This window comes from Podarcis gaigeae, assembly GCF_964106915.1.
Source record: "Podarcis gaigeae genome assembly, chromosome: 7".
In the NCBI taxonomy this organism is placed as follows: domain Eukaryota; kingdom Metazoa; phylum Chordata; class Lepidosauria; order Squamata; family Lacertidae; genus Podarcis; species Podarcis gaigeae.
In genome coordinates, this window is record NC_139683.1 from 26967270 (window position 1) to 26986402 (window position 19133).

Genomic DNA, 19133 nt, shown 5'->3' on the forward strand with positions numbered 1-19133 from the left:
GCGAAAGAAAGAGGGGGCTTTGCCCTGCCAGACTTAAAGTTGTACTATGAAGCCGCAGCTTTCTGCTGGCTAAAAGACTGGCTACTTCTCGAAGACACTGATGTATTGGACTTGGAAGGTTTTAATAATGCTTTTGGTTGGCATGCATACCTATGGTATGATAAGGTTAAGAGCAATAAGGCCTTTAGGAACCATATTGTCAGGAAAGCAGTATTTAATGTCTGGATAAAATACAAAGACTTATTGGAAAATAAAACTCCGAGGTGGCTTTCACCTCTGGAAGCTAAGGCCCGAAAAAGACCCAATATGGAGGCCAAATGGCCAAAATATTGGGAAATATTAGAAAAAGATGGAGACAATTGGAAATTGCAGAGTTTGGAGAAAATGAAGGATAAAGTGTGAGACTGGTTACACTACGCTCAGATTAAAGAAGTCTTTAAAAATGATAAAAAGTTAGGGTTCCAGGTGGAGAAATCGAAGTTGGAAACAGAATTGTTAGAACCAAAGACTAAGGTATTATCAAGAATGTATAACCTGCTGTTAAAATGGAATACACAAGACGAAATGGTTAAATCGGCTATGATAAAGTGGGCTCAGGACATTGGGCATAACATTATGTTTGAGGACTGGGAAAGGTTGTGGACCACTGGGCTGAACTTCACTGCATGTAATGCTCTGAAGGAAAATGTAATGAAAATGATATATAGATGGTACATGACCCCAGTTAAACTTGCCAAAATATACCATTTGTCTGATAATAAATGTTGGAAATGTAAAGAAAATGAAGGAACATTCTTTCACCTCTGGTGAACCTGCCCTAAAGTGAAGGCCTTCTGGGAAATGATATATAATGAGTTGAAAAAGGTGTTCAAGTATACCTTTACTAAGAAACCAGAGGCCTTCCTTCTGGTCATTGTCGGCCAGAAGGTGTTAAAGAAGGACCGAACATTCTTTATGTATGCAACAACGGCAGCAAGGATACTCATCGCTAAGAGCTGGAAAACTCAAGATCTACCCACGCTGGAAGAGTGGCAGATGCAGCTGATGGACTATATGCAACTGGCCGAGATGACTGGCAGAATCCGAGACCTGGGAGAAGAGAGGGTTGAAGAAGACTGGAAGAAATTTAAGATCTATCTACAAAAATATTGTAATTTGGTTGAATGTTAAGAAGGATGCTAGATCATAAATAATTGCCTACAACTGAATTAGATCCAAATTTGACGATAAGTGAGATTAAGGAAAATATAAATCTTTTGGAGAACTGCTAGATTCTATTTAAATGAGCGGATATAAGACTGTAAACAAGATGGTAATTTGCTTAGAAAAACCTTTTTTAACGATGCAAGTGAGAGCGGGAGACGTGAGGGAGTCCAAAGAAGTGATGAAATTATGCTATGATATAAATAATGTTGTTTATTATTAATGCATTTGAATTTGAAAATCTTAATAAATATTTTTTTAAAAAAAACAACAAATAAGTTGGGAATTGTGATTTATCCCTCACAGAGCCATGGTTCTCAGTACCCATAATAAGCTGCAGTTCCCAGGATTCTTGGGGGGTGGGGTTCCTTTAATGACCACTCCCCACTTAAAACGGGGGGCGCATTTTGCGTGGACGCGTGCAGCCCTGGATCTGGAGTGGCCCCATCAGCATAGGCTTTGCCTTCCCTCAGGTGGGATACCTGGAGGTCCCCGCCTACCCCAGTGAGTTGTCCAATCCCACCTGGGGGAAGCGTTGCCAGGGAAACCAGGCCAGGTAAGGGGAGGGATTACCTGCCCACACCAGTAAGAAACAGGCAGGGTGAATACACCCCATATCTTTAAAGCATGTTTAAAGCACATTCCCCTCCAAATAAGTTGGGAATTGTGATTTATCCCTCACAGAGCCATGGTTCTCAGTACCCATAATAAGCTGCAGTTCCCAGGATTCTTGGGGGGTGGGGTTCCTTTAAATGAATTATGTATGCCCAGCCTAAGTAATATTTAGCAAAAAAATATACATGCTGAATTGCAAGTGTCCAGCAGAGGGAACTGTTCCATAATATAAACATCCCCCTAAAAGCTAAAATCCATTAAGGTTTTGTGGTATGGAATGGGAAGCCTCAATGCCACATTGTAAGGACAAACACTGCTGTGATCCAGGAGGATTCTGCTTAAGTTCCATCTAGTCCAGTATTATGTTCCCCTCAAAGGCTGGCCAATTGCCTCCAGGAAGGCCACAAGCATGGCAAGAAGGCAAGAGCCCGTCCCTGCTGCCGTCCCTGCAACTGGTCTGAGCTTATTTTGACCAATGATGCAAATGCAAAGAGAGCACAGACCAGAGCTTATATTTGATGCATCTCCTGCCCTCTTCCCTTAGTCCATGACACATGCAGCACATGGCAAGCTCATATGCACTTTGCTATGTCACGTGGATAAAGGGTCCTAACAGTAATACTATGGCTTCATGGTTTCTTTCCTTAAAACATAATGCAAACATTAAACCTATGTCGGTCACAACATCAGTACGGTTTTTAAGTGTTGAATGTGCAGTGGCCCAAGTTTGCATTCATTCCTAAAGCGAAAGCCTGTTTTCCAACTGGCGTGTAGCAGCTAGAGATTAAGGTTTCTAAAACCCTTTAGTGCCACTGGATCTCAAGGAAGCAGCTTTTGGTCTTTGCCCCTCCGTGAAGCCCTAAAAGAAAAGAAGCATATGGCATCTGCTTTCTTCTAACTAATCTTAAAAAGCAATGTGAAATGATCTATTTGATCTAGGACTAAAGGCATGTGACGTTATTCATGTGGTTTGAGTGCAATATTTTTCTTTCACAAATAGCCAACACACACACACAAAACTAAGCAGGGCTGGGGGTGTCAGGGGATGCTTAAATCTTTTGCCCCTTTTGATTCCTATGTGGATAGATCTAACCCTGTGTCTATTTGCACAGGGAGCTTTTTTCCATGCGCATAGCAGGCACAGGGGGGTATCTGGATTGGGAATACAGGAGCAAACGTCTAAAGTCCCTCTCCCCTCCCAATCCAGCTCACCTCCACCCACTCACTGGCTGTTGTGAAAGAAAAATGGAATAGTTCCAGTGGGATAATACTTCAAAGGAGATTAGCAAGTGGGTGATGCCACCCATCTGTCCAAGTTGGCCCGCTGGGGTGGGGGGAGATAAAGATCTGTCCCAATGGGCCAAAAAGGTTCCCCACCCCGGCTTAAGGGCAAATCCTGCCAGTCTTACCTAGTCAATGATTTCTATTAAGTTTGAAGAGTGCAATGTCCACAAAAGCAATGTCCAGTCACATATGCTGTGACTGGTCTGGTTCTCTGACCCTTTTCTCTCTTGTGATAATACTTGCATGTTTGACTCATGACTTCTGAACACTTGTTTTGCTACTCCGTAAAGTATCCGATTGTTAACACAGGCTGACAGCCAAAGGCTTTGGATAGGATGGTCATTTCTATGGGGAAGGAGGGGCAGTTCCCGGGAAAAGGTGAAAAAAGAAGCAATCTGCATTTGGTCAAAAGGGGGGGGGGGCGGACTTGTCTGAGAGGAAACTTCCTAGGAAAAAAAGGGACAACTAGAAAGTGAGCATAGGACCCTATAGGAAATGATATGGGAGACAAATAGTTTCCAAGCTGGGATCTGATTCCCATGTATGTGTAGGTCAGTTAATTTCACAAGATGTCTTACAGTTTGGAGATTACTCCATTGGGAAGTATTGTGTTTGAAGCGACAAAAGAGTGGAATTAGTTGGTAATTGACCTCTGAGGGCTTATAACCCACATGCAAGTCATCACTTGATGCTGCAGCCATCAAGCGACAAGTGTAGATGTATGAATTTGGTGTAAAAAAAATATATTTTTTTAAAGGAACAGCACAAAGATTCGTGCCCATTCTGCAACCCTCAATGCATTCTGCATCACCTTTGTCTTATCCTCTCCAGGCTAAACACACCCAACATCCTCAATCGTTCCTCATAAAGCTTCTTGGTCTCCCTCCTCTGCACACAGCTTGTCAATATCCTTCTTAAAAGTTCTACCTAGAATTGGGTCTGACCAAGGCAGAATACAGTGACACTATAGACACTATAGAATAGTGTGGGATACAATAAAATGAACATGGTGAATCATAAATACCTGAGTAAGCACAGAGATGCCAGTGTAGTCAAAGAAAGTCAGGCCACTGCAGTCAAGTATTAGGAAATGCCTTTCGCTGGGCCATTGCTGTAACGATGATTCACCTATACGGTTAGTTAAAAGGTCTGTTATTTATTTATTTATTTTATTTTATTTGTGGGCTACAGACAGATGTGATATCAATCTGAAATAAGTGGGGATTTCTATATGGAATTGTAGAGCTGGGAAGCCCAGAGGTCATCTCGTCCAACCCCCTGCAATGCAGGAATCACAACTAAAAAATCCCTGGCAGATTGCTATCCAAGCTCAGCTTAAAAATCTTCACCAACTTCCAAGATAGTCTATTCCACTGTTGAGGAGCTCTTACTGTTAGAAAGTTCTTCCTAATCTTAGTCAGAACCTCCTTTCTTGTCATTGGAACCCACTGGTTCAGGTCCTAGCCTCTGGAGTAGTACCAGAAAACCAGCTTGCTCCATCTTCCATGTGACAACCCTTTAGACAGTTGAAGTGGTTATCACATCACTTTTCAGTCCTCTCTTCTCCAGGCTAACCATACCCAACTCCCTCACATGCTCTGTATGCTGAAGGCCCCAGATTCAATCCCTAGCATCTCCAAGTAAGACGAAGAGGCTCCTGCCTGAAGTTCTGGAGAGCTACTGCCACTCCATGTTGACATGAATGAGCTAGATGCACTATTGGTCTGTTTTGGGATGAGACGGCTTCCTGTGTTCCTAGACATGACTGGAGAGAAGCTCAGAAGACCAGAAATGAAGCCCCGTGCCCTCCCTATGGTGGTTTAACAGTATATTTTATGGTTTCTGTTCTTTATCAGATTCCCAGAGAGCTTTACAGAAAAGCCTTGCTAGTTCCTTAAAATAAATAATAATTCCACTTTTAGTGAAGTTCTTTAGTAAAGGTAAAGGGGCCCCTGACCATTAGGTCCAGTCATGACCGACTCTAGGGTTGCGGCGCTCATCTCGCTTTATTGGCCGAGGGAGCCGGCGTCCAGCTTCCGGGTCATGTGGCCAGCATGACTAAGCCGCTTCTGGCGAACCAGAGCAGCGCGTGGAAATGCCATTTACCTTCCCGCTGGAGCAGTTACCTATTTATCTACTTGCACTTTGACGTGCTTTCGAACTGCTAGGATGGCAGGAGCAGGGACCGAGCAAGGGAGCTCACCCCGTTGCGGGGATTCGAACAGCCGACCTTCTGATCAGCAAGTCCTAGGCTCTGTGGTTTAACCCACAGCACCACCCGCCTCCGTAGAAGTTCTTTAGCTTCCTTCAAAATTCCTCACATGTTTTGCTCAGGAGGACCTCCTGGATTTTGATTCAATTTCTGTCGGCACTTACCACCCAAATTTTCTATTAGGGGAACCGATGGCAAATTTGAGCGCAACTGTCTCTTCATGGAATGCAAAGGAAACAGCTTCATAGATGCTTTCCAATAGGCAAACTTAGAATCATAGAATCTTAGAGCTGGAGGGGATCCAAGGGTCATCTAGTCCAACCCCCGGCAATGCAGGAATCTCGGCTAAAGCATCCATAAAGCATCCACTTCACTAGGTAGTTGCTCAATTCAGTTAGCAGGTGGTTAACCACTAAGTATCTTTAAACACTTGATGCTTCTCATAATAATGTGAGCTTTCTAAAAACATATGCTGAAGTTACTGCATCTAAAAAGGTTCCATAGCAACCCCAAAGAAGCAGATTCACAGGCAGTGCTAAATAACCATCCCATGAGCACAAGGATTTCCACTTGCAAGGCAGAACTTCTCCCCTCTTCCTTCCTGCAGCACAAAGTCTGCCCCCTCCTCAAATCTGCTCCAGATGGTTGGAGGAAACCCCAGAAAAGATTGAGGGGGTGTATGGTGGGGAGTCCTGCTGCAGAAGTCGAAATCCTTACACTGATAGGATAGTAACTTTGCACTGCCCGAGTAACAAACCACAGTATTTGCTTTCCACCCCATTATGGGGATCTGACCTACGGGACACAAGTATCATTTGCTTTCTTCTGTTAAATATTGGAAGAGAACTAACCTTCTAAGTTATAAACTACAAAGCACCAAACAAAAGGATGGAGATACAAAATGAAACGGTTTAAACTAAATAGTTTTGACAAAGAATATAAAGGGCTCAGAAATTCTTCAAGGGACTTAGGTGCTAACAATGTATGGATTTACATTGGCACTAAATCCTCTCAATGAGTAGCCAAAGATTTGGTGCTTTTTTTCGTTTGCAGTTCTTGAGGTTTATTGGATTATTTAATTGTATATGCATAATGTTTTCCAAATAGAGCAAAAGAGAAATTAATATCAAAGTAAGTAAACTCCAGCCAGACAGTAACTAAAAATAGACTCGAGAGAGCTGCTGGGCCTTTAATGCAATCCTCTCCACAGCCCATACAAAAATGTCAAAGAGTAAAAGAAAATCTTTGCCCCAGAGAGATAATGAAAGATCAAGAATTATGGAAGAATACATCAAAAGCTTGGAAAATTCTCCAGTATTTGCTTTACCTTGTAGTTACTGATTTACCTGAATAGAAAAAAAACATTGCTGGCATTCCAACGTCTCCAGGTGGTCACATTGCCCCATAATATACGGTACTTTTCCGTGTATAAGACCATGTTTTTTTACTCTAAAATAATGTTCAAAAGCTGGGCTGGTCTTAAACACGGATAGTATCTCCCCCCATTTTCTTAAATTGGGGTCCCCCAAAATAGTCTTGTACATGGGGGCGACTTATAGGTTTATTAATAGGTTTTTTTATATCATATAAAGTTCACAATGTTTGTATCTTACTTTGTCGCAAAATAAAATCTTTGGACATGGAATTCAATGGGGAGTGAGTTAAAGGATTCTTTTGTATTTAAAAAGCCTCCTGGCCCCCACCTTAGCATCACAATTAAATGAGAAAGTCAATACATGGAACAAGAAATGGGGAAGAATTTGTTGAGTTTGCATTTTAATGAAAACTACTTAATTTGCACTTTCCCCAAATAATATGCAAGTTCAAATGTGGATACTTCTTCAACTTTTAAAATTCAGTTCTCCAACCAAATAATGTGTGCAGAAATGTGTAAATAACATGCATATATTAGAGAAGATAACATTCAAAATGCAGTATTGTAGGAGAAAGTGGTTGAAGAAATGTGTTTATCAGGTAAAAATGCATATAAAATGTAAATTGGGAGGAATGAGCAGTAAAATGAGAGGTTTTTTATAAACTGCTTTAAGTTTTGCTTTGTTTTTACAATCAAGTGGAATACACATTTTATAAAATAAACAAAATACTGATTAATTTAAGTGAAGCCTTTTTTTTTAAAAAAGAAAGAAACAGAAAACTGATGCAGAATAGTGGAGATGAGAACATAAGACTATAAAAATGAGAAACTGAAAGAGACAGATTCTTCCAGGCCCAGTAAGAGACAGCCTGCTCTGCCAAGCTAAGGTTCCATTTGCACTATACATTTAAATCAGTATACCAATTTAAACAGTCCTGGCTTCCCCCAAAGAATCCTGGGAACTATGGTTTGCTAAGGGTCCTGAGGGTTGTTAGAAGACACCCCCGCCTGGGGGGGGGGGGGAGTGCAACATAGCATGCTGTTCTGAATCTCTTGTCCAGAGGTGAAGTGGGGCGGCAGTTGGAAGACCAGGACTCTGATTCCTGCATTGCAGAGGCTTGGACTAGATTACCCTTGGGTACCTTTCAACTCTACAGTTCTGTGATTCCCCTCACAGAGCTACCAAGGTGGTTTAACAATCAGTCCCTCCTCCCAAGGAACTTTGGGAACTGGAGCTCTGTAAGGAGAAAGGGGGGGGGGTCTCCTAAGAACTCTCAGTACAGTGGTACCTCGGGTTAAGAACTTAATTCGTTCTGGAGGTCCATTCTTAACCTGAAACTGTTCTTAACCTGAAGCACCACTTTAGCTAATGGGGCCTCCTGCTGCCGCCGCGCTGCCGGAGCACGATTTCTGTTCTCATTCTGAAGAAAAGTTCTTAACCCAAGGTACTATTTCTGGGTTAGCGGAGTGTGTAACCTGAAGCGTCTGTAACCTGAGGTACCACTGTACCTTTAACAAACTTTGCTTCCCAGGATTCTTGGCGGTGGAGGGAACCCTGATTGTTAAAAGTAGCTAGATACTTTGAATGTATGGCATAGATGGGAGCTAAATGTGCTGGTTCTAGAAGAAGAAGAAGAAGAAGAAGAAGAAGAAGAAGAAGAAGAAGAAGAAGAAGAAGAAGAAGAAGAGTAGTAGTAGTAGTAGTTTGGATTTGATATCCCGCTTTATCACTACCCTAAGGAGTCTCAAAGCGGCTAATATTCTCCTTTCCCTTCCTCCCCCACAACAAACACTCTGTGAGGTGAGTGGGGCTGAGAGACTTCAAAGAAGTGTGACTAGCCCAAGGTCACCCAGCAGCTGCATGTGGAGGAGCGGGGAAGTGAACCCGGTTCCCCAGATTATGAGTCTACCGCTCTTAACCACTACACCACACTGGCTCTCACCATACTTGAGCTTCAGGAAAGTCATCTTCAACCCTGTTAACCACCCTTTGGCCAGTCAGGCATCAGGAAAGCTCTTCCCTTTCACCTCCTCGCTGGCAGCCATTTGTATACATCCTACAGAACTCATGCCTGCCTGCCTCTAGCCTTCTGGGTGATTCTAAGTGACATAACATCATGCTCCTTGCCTGGACATGTAAACATCAGGCACATTCATGCTACCTTCTCCATTGCCATCTCTTAGGACATGCACTCAAGAGTAATGGGAAGCTCTTGCTTTGGTCTTGGGTCCTGGGTCTTGCAGTCACAGCACACACAAACAGCTCTCTGCGACTGGCGTGCGGAAAATTGAGAACAAAGCTCTCAACAAAGGCACAACACCACAATTTGGAGCTTTGGTAGTGCAAAGGTGCAATGCCGACAGGCAAGTATATTCATTTGAACTTTAGATTCTAAAGCAATAAAGAACCAGGGGGGAGAAATATGACCCAATCATATAATTTTATGGTATTCCACTGATCTCCAAAGTGGTGCAAACCTGGAAATCTAGATTACCTACGTTTGGTAACTGTCCCACATGTTTATTTTACAACACATTTCGAACACCTAGTTAAATCAACACACTCATTCCAATACATTCACAATCTTCAGACCCTTCACCTCCTGCCATGTCAAAGGGAAGGTATGTGGGGCAGTGAGATAAGTTTGATTCCTGATCAAACTTTAACTGACATGGGTCCTGGAATATGATGGGGGGGTAATCTAAAGGCCCGTCAAGTGTTTAAGTCTTAAATGATAAACTCACCATGGCAATTTCCATTGGATAATGGGCTGAGCAATGTGTTCTGTTCATACTGTAAGAAATAGAAAAAGGAAGTGATGAGAGAAAGAATTGTCCCTTGTTTCGCTGCCTTAAAAGTTTTGCAAATCCACCGTACACAAAGGTAACTGACGTTACGTTGTATTAAGCTCTGTGTTTCTTTACTGGGCCTAGAGACTCACTGCTTCTTCATGAAGCAACTACAACCCAGCCTCAGCAGCAATAACATCCACACTTTAAAAGGGGTGTGATGTAAAGATTCAACAATATATAATTATTGCTTAATACGGTACATTTATACTCAAGCTCTCCATTAAAAATGCCCAAGGTGGCTAACAGTAACACCCACAATAGAAAGTAGCTAAACTATATTTTTTAAATAAAAAAATCCGTACACAGTTGTCAGGGAACTGCCATCGGAGCCAGAGGCAGAGGGAAGGCTCCAGAGGGATGCCGGAGAGGGTCCCAGTAGGGAGAGAGGCAGCCCATCTGATGGGGAAGGAAATCAGCGTAACACCAGTGGAGAAGGGGGGTAGATGGGGGAATCGGAGAGGAGGCTCCAGGACTCCTCGCCGGAGACCAGCGGGGAGAGCACGGGTCCTCCGCTGCCCACACCCTCCCTGCGCAGAAGACTTCTGCGCAGGGAGAGTAGGAGGAGACTTGGCATCAAAGAACTTCTTTGCTGGAAGAAGTTCAAGAAACGCCCACTGACGGATTCTGCCAGCGATTGAGACAGCCACGGGTAAGAGGCTGTCCAGACAGTAAGGGTTCAACCAGGTAACCTAGCCAGGAGTGGCGACAACTTACGCACGAGCAACCTCTAGAACCATTACAATAGTATTACAATAAACCTAGGGGTGGCCCTAAATTTGCCTCAAACGACAGAGGGAGAGGCTCAAGCACACGAGGGGAAGGCATAGGGAGAGAAGAGAGTACATGAGCCCAGAAGGTGTTTGAGCTGAGGACACGTTTATTGTACTGCCATAGCATGGTTTGGCTAGCAATGGCTCAACAGAATAGCAAGATGGGGGAAAGTGCAGTGGTGGTGGCAGCAGCAGCAGCATACCGGTATATACTAAAGCCACGTTATACGGGCCATAAAATAACTTTGGTCAGCTTCATTTATGCATATATTTGCTTCTGTAACTTAAGAACATTAAGAATGCTGCTGGGATAGACTTAAGATCCTGGTCCAGAATCCTATTGCCCATAATGACCAGTTAGATGCTGTCAGAAAGCCCAGAACCCAGGCATAAAGGCAATATCTTTTTCTCTGAATACTGCTTCTGAACATGGAAGCTCTATTTATCCATGATTGCTAATAGCCATTGATAGATCTCTCTTCCATGAATTTGGCTAATCCTCTTCTATGCTCGCTGAACTAACACCACACACACACACACACACACAAGCCCACATCACACTTGTAGAATCCTTCATTTACTGTGCACAACTCATTTTCTATTTGTGTTTGGCTTCAGTAGCAAGCAGTGTGTCTGCTTCAGAGCTACCTGGCTTAACTGGTTGGCACACGGTCTACCCTGGATCCAAGCACTGGCTTTTAGATTGCTGGCTCTGACTAGGTCACTGTTTTCTTAGGCGTGCTTTGAGTCATGCTCCTAGGTTTCTAATCTGGATCAACTCCATAGCTTCGAATGCTGATTTGGTGGAGGGGCAGGGGAAGTGGCCAGGCACGGAGTATTCATATAAACAAAGTCTTTGTTAAGAGTGATGGATGGACCACTGTTCTGAAAAATTAAGCTTTTGCTTTCTCAATCATATCTAACCAAAATCAACAGAAGGACTCCACCACTGTAGCGCTGGAAACTGGCTTCTGTGTTGCCATATCACACAACCTTACTAAGCGGGAAGGGAGAATAAATAATGTTGTGCTTTCAATTCCTTCAACTATGGGAGGTCCCAGTGTAGCTTTGCATGGTCAGTTTGCTTGAAAGAAGTGGGAGTCCTGGAAATGTCTGGTGGTTCTGTAATATCTAGCATTGGCTTGAAAGACTCACTAGAGCAATCCGAGGAGGGAAATCAATCATTACCAGAAACATTCAGGAGCTTGCGAGAGAGGCAGAGGCTGTCTCATTCAGCACCATAGTGACATACAGTGGTGCCTCGCAAGACGAAAAGAATCCGTTCCGTGAGTCTCTTCGTCTTGCGTTTTTTTCGTCCTGCGAAGCAAGCCCATTAGCGGCTTAGCGGATTAGCGCTATTAGCGGCTTAGCGGGCTTAGCGGATCAGCTGTTAAGCGGCTTAGCGGATCAGCTGATAAGCGGCTTAGTGGATCAGCTGTTAAGCGGCTTAGCGAATCAGCTGATAAGGGGCTTAGCGGCTTGGGAAAAGGGGGGGGAAACCCCGCAGGAACTCGCAAGACATTTTCGTCTTGCGAAGCAAGCCCATAGGAAATTTGTTTTGCGAAGCACCTCCAAAACGGAAAACCCTTTCGTCTAGCGAGTTTTCCGTCTTGCGAGGCATTTGTCTTGCGGGGCACCACTGTATTAGCTAGGAACCCCAGGTGCAGAATGCTGACATTGGTGGGGGCTGCCGGTCAGCCAGCAACCATGCACTTGGATATACGTGACTGAGACACCTCCTGCCTTCACTGCTGCCTCTCAAATGTCTCAGGTAATGAGACAATTTTCCTTTCTGCAGCCACCACCAATGGTGCAAGCGAACCACAACACTGGCCTATACAGACAATATCTTCTTATAAGCAAATATATTGATTGAGCAGGTTAAGGGGACAAAAGGCAATGAGATATCCAAATTATCATTGCCCTCCCGCCCCCTGCAATTTAGTATCAATAGCTGATTTCTCTGGCAAATTCAAAACTGCCTTCCTCCCCCTGTCGCTGCCCAGACCCCACATTCAGACAAGTTAAGCCAGTTTCACTGCTTCTTCTCACTCTGCAAGTGGGTGTCAGCTAATTATCAAAATAGCTGAGTTGACCTGCTGCCTTGATCATCCACAATAAATTACACGTGGAGTAGAACATGTGGCAAATGCCTGTAAAACGAACTTAAAACCTTCTTTGATGTTGAATTCTTTTACCTGCAGAGCATATTTGCAGGAGGTACAATGCCCACATTTAAAGAAACCACATGGGGGACCAGACAATATACATTGTATGGGTGCTGATTTTAAATCCGTATGCACCAATATATCTTTTTAGTGACTTGGTGCGTCATTTGGCAAAAAGGGGGGTATTATCACACCCGGGGATATCCTTAAGAATATGTCAATGACTTTCTTTCAAAGTGAAGACGATCAATTGTTTAAGGAAGATATGTCATTACTTAGTTTGTCAAAACAAAAAGTACGTTTAGAAATGCACACAGCAGCGTTAACTGGATATGTAAAAAATAATTTAATCCCTAAGAACACTGCCGGTTACGTCTCATGTGTTTACTGAGTATGCTTTACATGACCATAGGCTTGTTTGTTGTTGTTTTGCTTTGATCATCCATGCACGGTCAGCATTCATGGTTAAGCAGCCATGCCACTAAAGGGATGCTCTGAAGATCAAGACAAAGTGGCCGCTATTAATAATCCTGGAATTTGCTGCTGCATATTTGCTGTAAGGTTCCTTCATCCAGCCATAAAGGAATGGATTGTCAACTTTGATGGTCAGTAGCAAGGTAAGTGCTTTCCCCCCCCCAGTCAGAGCACACCAAAGCCCCTCTCAGGTGGGTGTCATTGTGGGCCAGTGCTCCCCCAGGAAAACAAACATTTCAAGTCAAAACAGAAGCTGGCCAGCGTGTGAGAGTCTACACTCCACCTGGCTACTAGCTGCTACATGGTGGAGCCAAGTCCTCCTTCCTTTTCCTCAACCCATCTCCTGTGTAGCTACAGCAGGCTTTAAGCTTTCCAGCCAGGCCTCTACTGTTGCAGACATACATGTTTGTGTGAGGGCCCTTCTGACCTACCCTAGCCACCTACCTGAAACTAAGAGAACAAGGCAGGGAGGGAGGCACATTTATTTGACCTGTACCAGAACCAAGGGAGACTCCCACACCAGTTAGGGAGACAGCCTGCCATAGTTTTTAGACCTCTGTGGGTGGTGAATGCAGCTGTTGTCAGAAGTGGCATTTGTTCAGGGCTGCCCTTAGTCACCCAGTGACTTACTGTGACAACTTTGTGATGAGTTCTGGAACCAATTTTTCTAGGGGGAAAAGTGCCAAGCAAGATCCAGATCCTGTTTCCCAGTTAAGAAATTTATGTCTCAAGCAACAAAAGGTTTTATTCTGCTTATTTTAATTCTTTTGACTAGATTTGCCAGAGATCAAACCTGACAGCTCAGTAATAGAGAAAGCACATGATTTGCCTGGAGAATGACCCAGGACCCAATCCTTGTATAAAGCCTATGAAGAGCCACTGACAGTCAATGTAGACTGCTGAGTTAGATGTGCCAACAGTCTTACTGGGGATAAAGCAGCTATCTCTGTTCCAAAGTGTGTTTTCTACCCCGAGGCGTTTCCTCTTGGCAACAACACGAAGTGCAATCACCATGCTTTGAATCTGCAGTACAGTTTGAATTTCCTCTTTGCAATACGAGCGGGTGGAATGAAAATGTGAACCAAAAGTACAGAAAAACACAAGCAACCCTCTCTCCGTGAAGAAACATGCCTTACCTTGTTCATATCTTCAGGTAGCTGCTGTGCACACGTGCTTTCCTTCTGGATTATTTTTAATATGTCCATGTGAAACTTCTTAGCATTCAGAAAGACGAGTGGGTTATTCACCGAAACAATTTTTACTGGTTGTAAGGACTCCTTTGAATTAAAATTAAAAACAGTTTAGCAAATATAGTAATGCTTGTTAACCAGCAGACATAGCATTCTTTACAATAGACTAATGGAGTTGAGAGTTGCAAACTCTATAAAGGCCATTTGAGCTCTAAGAACTTCCTGCTCAATGCAATGCAAGATCTACAATGCAGCCACCCAGCCTCTAGTAAAATACCTTGACCAAGAGAAAGCCTACCACAGACTGCCCCACAAGCAGTGTGCAGAAGTTTCTCCTCATGTTTAAGTGAAATCTGCTTTCCGGCAATTTTCCGCCTTTTGGTTCTTGTTCTGCCCGCTGGAGCAATATCTTCTTCATGGCACTCCTTCAGATATCTGAAGATAGCCATGCCTCCCCTTAACCGTTTCTTCAGGTGAAACATACTTAGCTCTTTCAACCACTCCTCAAAAGACTTGGTTTCCAGGCTCCTCTGCAAAATCAGGTGGCACCAGGAGTCATCCCTCAGGCTGAGCCTTCTAGTAGGCCCCACAGCAGACAGGAAATAAATGTATGGAAACTGAGAAGTCTGAAACGTCTCTCAACGTTTTTTAATGCCACTTAAAGCATTCTGCACCCTAGACTCCTGAATGCCAAGATGATGCCAGGTTCTCGTTAGGTTGTGTGCAACAGGAATAAGATCAGGTCCCTCCTGCTACACCCCTCCCCTGCTGCTATAGGTATAAACAGTTTCCACATACACTCTGAGGAAGTTGAAATGGACACATGTCCAGCAAGGACAAAGCACAGAGGAGGAGGAAGAGGACAGGGATTCCCCCATGCTGAAATATAACTCCCTTTGAATGAAGAGAGAATAAGAAGACTAGGCTTACAGAATCTGCTTCTGTTTTGAATCTGCATTCCACTTCTTTCATATGTTTCAGGCTCAGAGTCGTTGCTCTATAACAGATATGTGAAAGCAACATATATAAGAGTGCACACTGTGGCTGTAAATGCCAAACAAGCTTTTGAAAAGTGAACATTTTCCAGGTGGTATCTGGCTATTCACATGTTCCAGATTCTGCAAATTACTTACTTCGTACATTGGACAACCTGTGTTTGTTGATGGGTGCTAAAATAGAAAGGGTCCTATAGCTACTTGCTCTCCTACTTTTAAAAAAAGTCAGGCTCAATCAGCGGCATAGTGTGAGGGGGCCCGGGGGGGCATGGCCCCAGGTGCACATTTTTGAGCCTTGGCAGCTGAGGCACGGCAGCAAGCAGGTTGGTCTAGTGGTCAGGTGGGTGGAGGCAGCAGGCGAGCAGCCTGTTGGAGGTAGGTTCCATTCACTCTCCACATGGACTCCACACATGCCCTCCCCCTGTGTGAGCCCCCACCATAGCTGCCCAGTTCACTGGGGGGGTGCAACACTTGCCCCACCCCAGGTGATGGCAACCCTCGCTACGCCACTGGGCTCAATAGTTACATTAACAGGATTCGTTCACCTATATGTAGACAAACAAAAAAGACATTGGACAGTTTTTCCAGACGCATTTGCAAGGCAGCAAAAATGAGCAGAAGACAGGAATTAACCCATCCCCAACTACCAACTGGCTCCTGCTAACAACATCCTCAGACCCCATATTCATTTTGCAATGGAAACATAGGACTGGGAATCCCGTTTTCCCCTTACATCATGCTTATTTTAATCCTGAAATTGGTTGCATAGTCATAGCCTATACTCTGAGCATTCTGTGACATGGGCTAGGAATTTGAACCTTCAACAGACTACAATTCCCATGATTCCTGGGAGGTAGGAATGACAGCTGAACTGGCATATAACCTATGTAAGTTTGCAATGTATTTTTGCCCTAAATGCAATAGAATGATATATTTCACTGCTGTGGATACAAAATTCTTTGCCTCTGAGAACACTGTAGGAATGTCTCACCTTGGGAAACGGAAAACCACTATAAGTATTGTGCAGACTACGCCGTACAGCAATCCCACATTAGCAGCAAAACAAATTGTAAATATGTAAGTGCTAACCCATATACTCTGTAAGGAAAAGAAGAGAAGACAAAAAGGAATTAGTTATACAAATTTAGCAAAAAAAAGTGTGTGGGAAGAAAGGTTATTAACCCTTTCCCTGCAAGCTGATTTTTGTCCAAAATATCCCTTCCCCATAGGGATCACCCTATAATATTTTTCTTCTTTGGGATAAATAAGTACACATTTATTGTAGCAGCACTGGTCACACTACTGGGAGCCAGCATAGGCTTTTCCTAGGCCCTGGTCAAAGAACTAGAGAAACATTCAGAACCAATATGACCACAGCAGTGGCAGGACAAGGGGGGAAAGAGAAAAAGAAAGAAAATCAGTACCATGGACAGTTACAGATTTATCCTACCACATGCAGTGGTGTTGTGCTTCCTGTATAACAAAAGTCATGCTTCTTGTATGATACAATAGAAGTCAAGCAATGCACACCTGTGATTACATTTTGATAGTCCAAGAAGCCATGATTAATAAATGGTTGGATTTGGTACACAATATAGCCTAAAAGATCTCAAGCCCTGACAACAAGCCTAGTGAGCTATTTTACATGTTGCTGTTTACAGAGGCTGTTATAGCATTGTGAGAGATCTGTGTATTTAAGTGCACTGGTGCAGTGTATGGAGATCATCATCAGTGGGAGTGACTTTTAAAAGATATAAAACACTTATCAAGATGGTGACACTAGATGGTAGGACTCCAAGCTTGCGGATCTGTATCACACACACTTTTCAAGAGAAGTGTTATATTTTATTGATCACGTTTCTTTCTTAACATGCCTACAAGGATCAAAGAGAAGTATATAAGAGGTTCCCCATTTTATTCTTACCAAAAAAAGCCTTTGATGTAGGTTATGCTAAGAGATAGTGACTGATCTGAGATAACCCAGAAAGTTTCATGGTTGAAACTCAGTTGCTGCTCTGTCCCATGCTGTAACCAAAGGATTTCTGCAAAAATCTACAATCTGTAGCAGAGCAATCACTCTCAAGTCTATACACATATACAAACTTAAAAACCTAATCCAAAATATAGTAATTTTATATTCAGCTTCAGTGCTAGCACTGAAATCTCATAACATTCTCATATCTCATTGACTTCTACTGGTTTGAACCAGAATACTGACGTATGGAGGGGGCAAGGGGGAGAATGATTGCAAAAGGTTTCCTTTTACAAAATTTGAAATTAAAATCTGTTCATCTTTGCATTTGTGTAAAAAGATCTGGCTGCTTCTTAATTTTACTGAATGTCGTTCTCTTGCTTATTATTTCTAAGCATGGTCCAATGCTGAAGTTTTGCTCCTCAAAAAAAGTAAGATTTATAGTGCAAATTGAGAAGAGAACAACGAGTAAAATATTAAACCCAAACCAGCAAAATGCATATATATGTACAGGGAAGAAAACAGAAAGGGGGGCAGGATTCAGGACTGGGGAGTTGCTTTGTAAGAAGACGGATGAAAAGGTCTTTTTCATCTCTATCATGTTGGTTGTAAAGAAAGCCAAAATGATGGAAAATTATCCCCTGATGACTAATTGGTACCTGGCTGAAGCAATTTGATTATTTCAAGTTCCTTCCATAGTGGTTGTGTTGCTACATAAATCATACCACAATTCACATCCCTTAGAACAAATTAGCCAAACTGAAATTACAATCTCCTCTGGAATGAAATGGTTTCTTTGTAATAGCATTGAAGCACACAGCCTGGGAAAACTGCTAGCTCAGCACTTGCTTTTGAAAATGATGACTCTGAATTCCAAGGAGAAGGCAAGGAGGAAAGAAAGAAAAGGGCAGGATAATGCTTTATACAAATCTTGAAGAGCAGGAAACAAAGGTAGGAGGTGAGAGGAAAACTTTGGATCCAAGGAGAATTTTACCACCCAGACAAAGATCTTCTCTAAACAATGAGCGTTGAACTCCAAAACATTTCTGGGAGAGCACTGTTCTCAAACCAAACCCCTAATCCTAAGAGGCCAATGATCTCACTTGCGTCAAAGTGCCCATCTGGCTGCAGCAACTACGGGCTTGATAGCTGCTACAGCCAGCCAAAGAGCTTCCGACCTGCCTGCCTTCTTAGGGTCTACACTTCCTCTTATCCCATGCTGAGAAAGCAAGGATCTGAGCAGTTTTCTGCTTGTCCCGTGCTCTCTAGGCATGGGTCTGAGCGGTTTTCCATTTGCCCTGCCACTTTCCCTTGGAAAACCCACTCTTCACCCCAGAATCGGAGTGAACATCAATCCATGGGAAACCCAACTGAGGTTTGCTCCGATTCAGCAGTAAAGAATGGGTTTTCCCAGGGGGGAGCCGTCCCAATGGGCAACAAGACCTGCTATCCCTCACAGCAGTGTCTTTCAGTTGCTGTAGAAGAAAAGTAAGCAAGTAGAGGTGGCAATAGCAGTGGCTGTAATAAGGCTCTCCAGACACCATAGCAACTATTACAGGCAAGTAGAGGTTTCTCAACACACAAGGGCTAAACCGCAAGCTCCTTAGAACTGACGTATTTGCTTCTACATAATAAGATTTGGCATGTGACAAAGAATCATATGTAGCTGTTTCTATTTCCTGAATTCATTCTTGTTCTATTGATGTTCCACTGAGAGTCCTATGGAGTTTTAAACATCCAACCTAGAATGCAATTGTAAGTATAAAACCAATATTTATTTCAAGAAGGCTCCTCCTTTGGCAATGGGACATCTTCACTTCAATCATAATACAAGGCACTAATGCCTGGGAAAGGCTGGCCAAGACAACCATATCCCCACCTGTCAGTTACCCTTTCAGAGGTTTGTTATGGCTCTCTGTCAGAACTCTTGTTAATAAGGACGTCAATATGCCACCCTGACACAGAGTGAAACAGGTTTTCTTTTTATCTTCCAGCTTTTAAAGGAAAATGATAGACAGGAAC

At 43.2% G+C, this 19133-nt stretch overlaps 1 protein-coding gene across 5 annotated transcripts in view; it reads right to left on the bottom strand.

The window, feature by feature from the left end:
- SLC26A7 (solute carrier family 26 member 7) overlaps nt 1-19133 on the bottom strand; it is an 88972-nt gene that overhangs the window by 13581 nt on the left and 56258 nt on the right. For all 5 annotated transcript variants that reach the window (XM_083747786.1, XM_083747783.1, XM_083747784.1 and 2 more), the window contains 5 exons: nt 16131-16237; nt 15075-15141; nt 14091-14231; nt 9435-9483; nt 4127-4230 (listed from right to left, as the gene is read on the bottom strand). In XM_083747786.1, coding sequence (XP_083603912.1) covers nt 4127-4230; nt 9435-9483; nt 14091-14231; nt 15075-15141; nt 16131-16237 — 468 coding nt within the window. The remainder of the gene's footprint in view (nt 1-4126; nt 4231-9434; nt 9484-14090; nt 14232-15074; nt 15142-16130; nt 16238-19133) is intronic.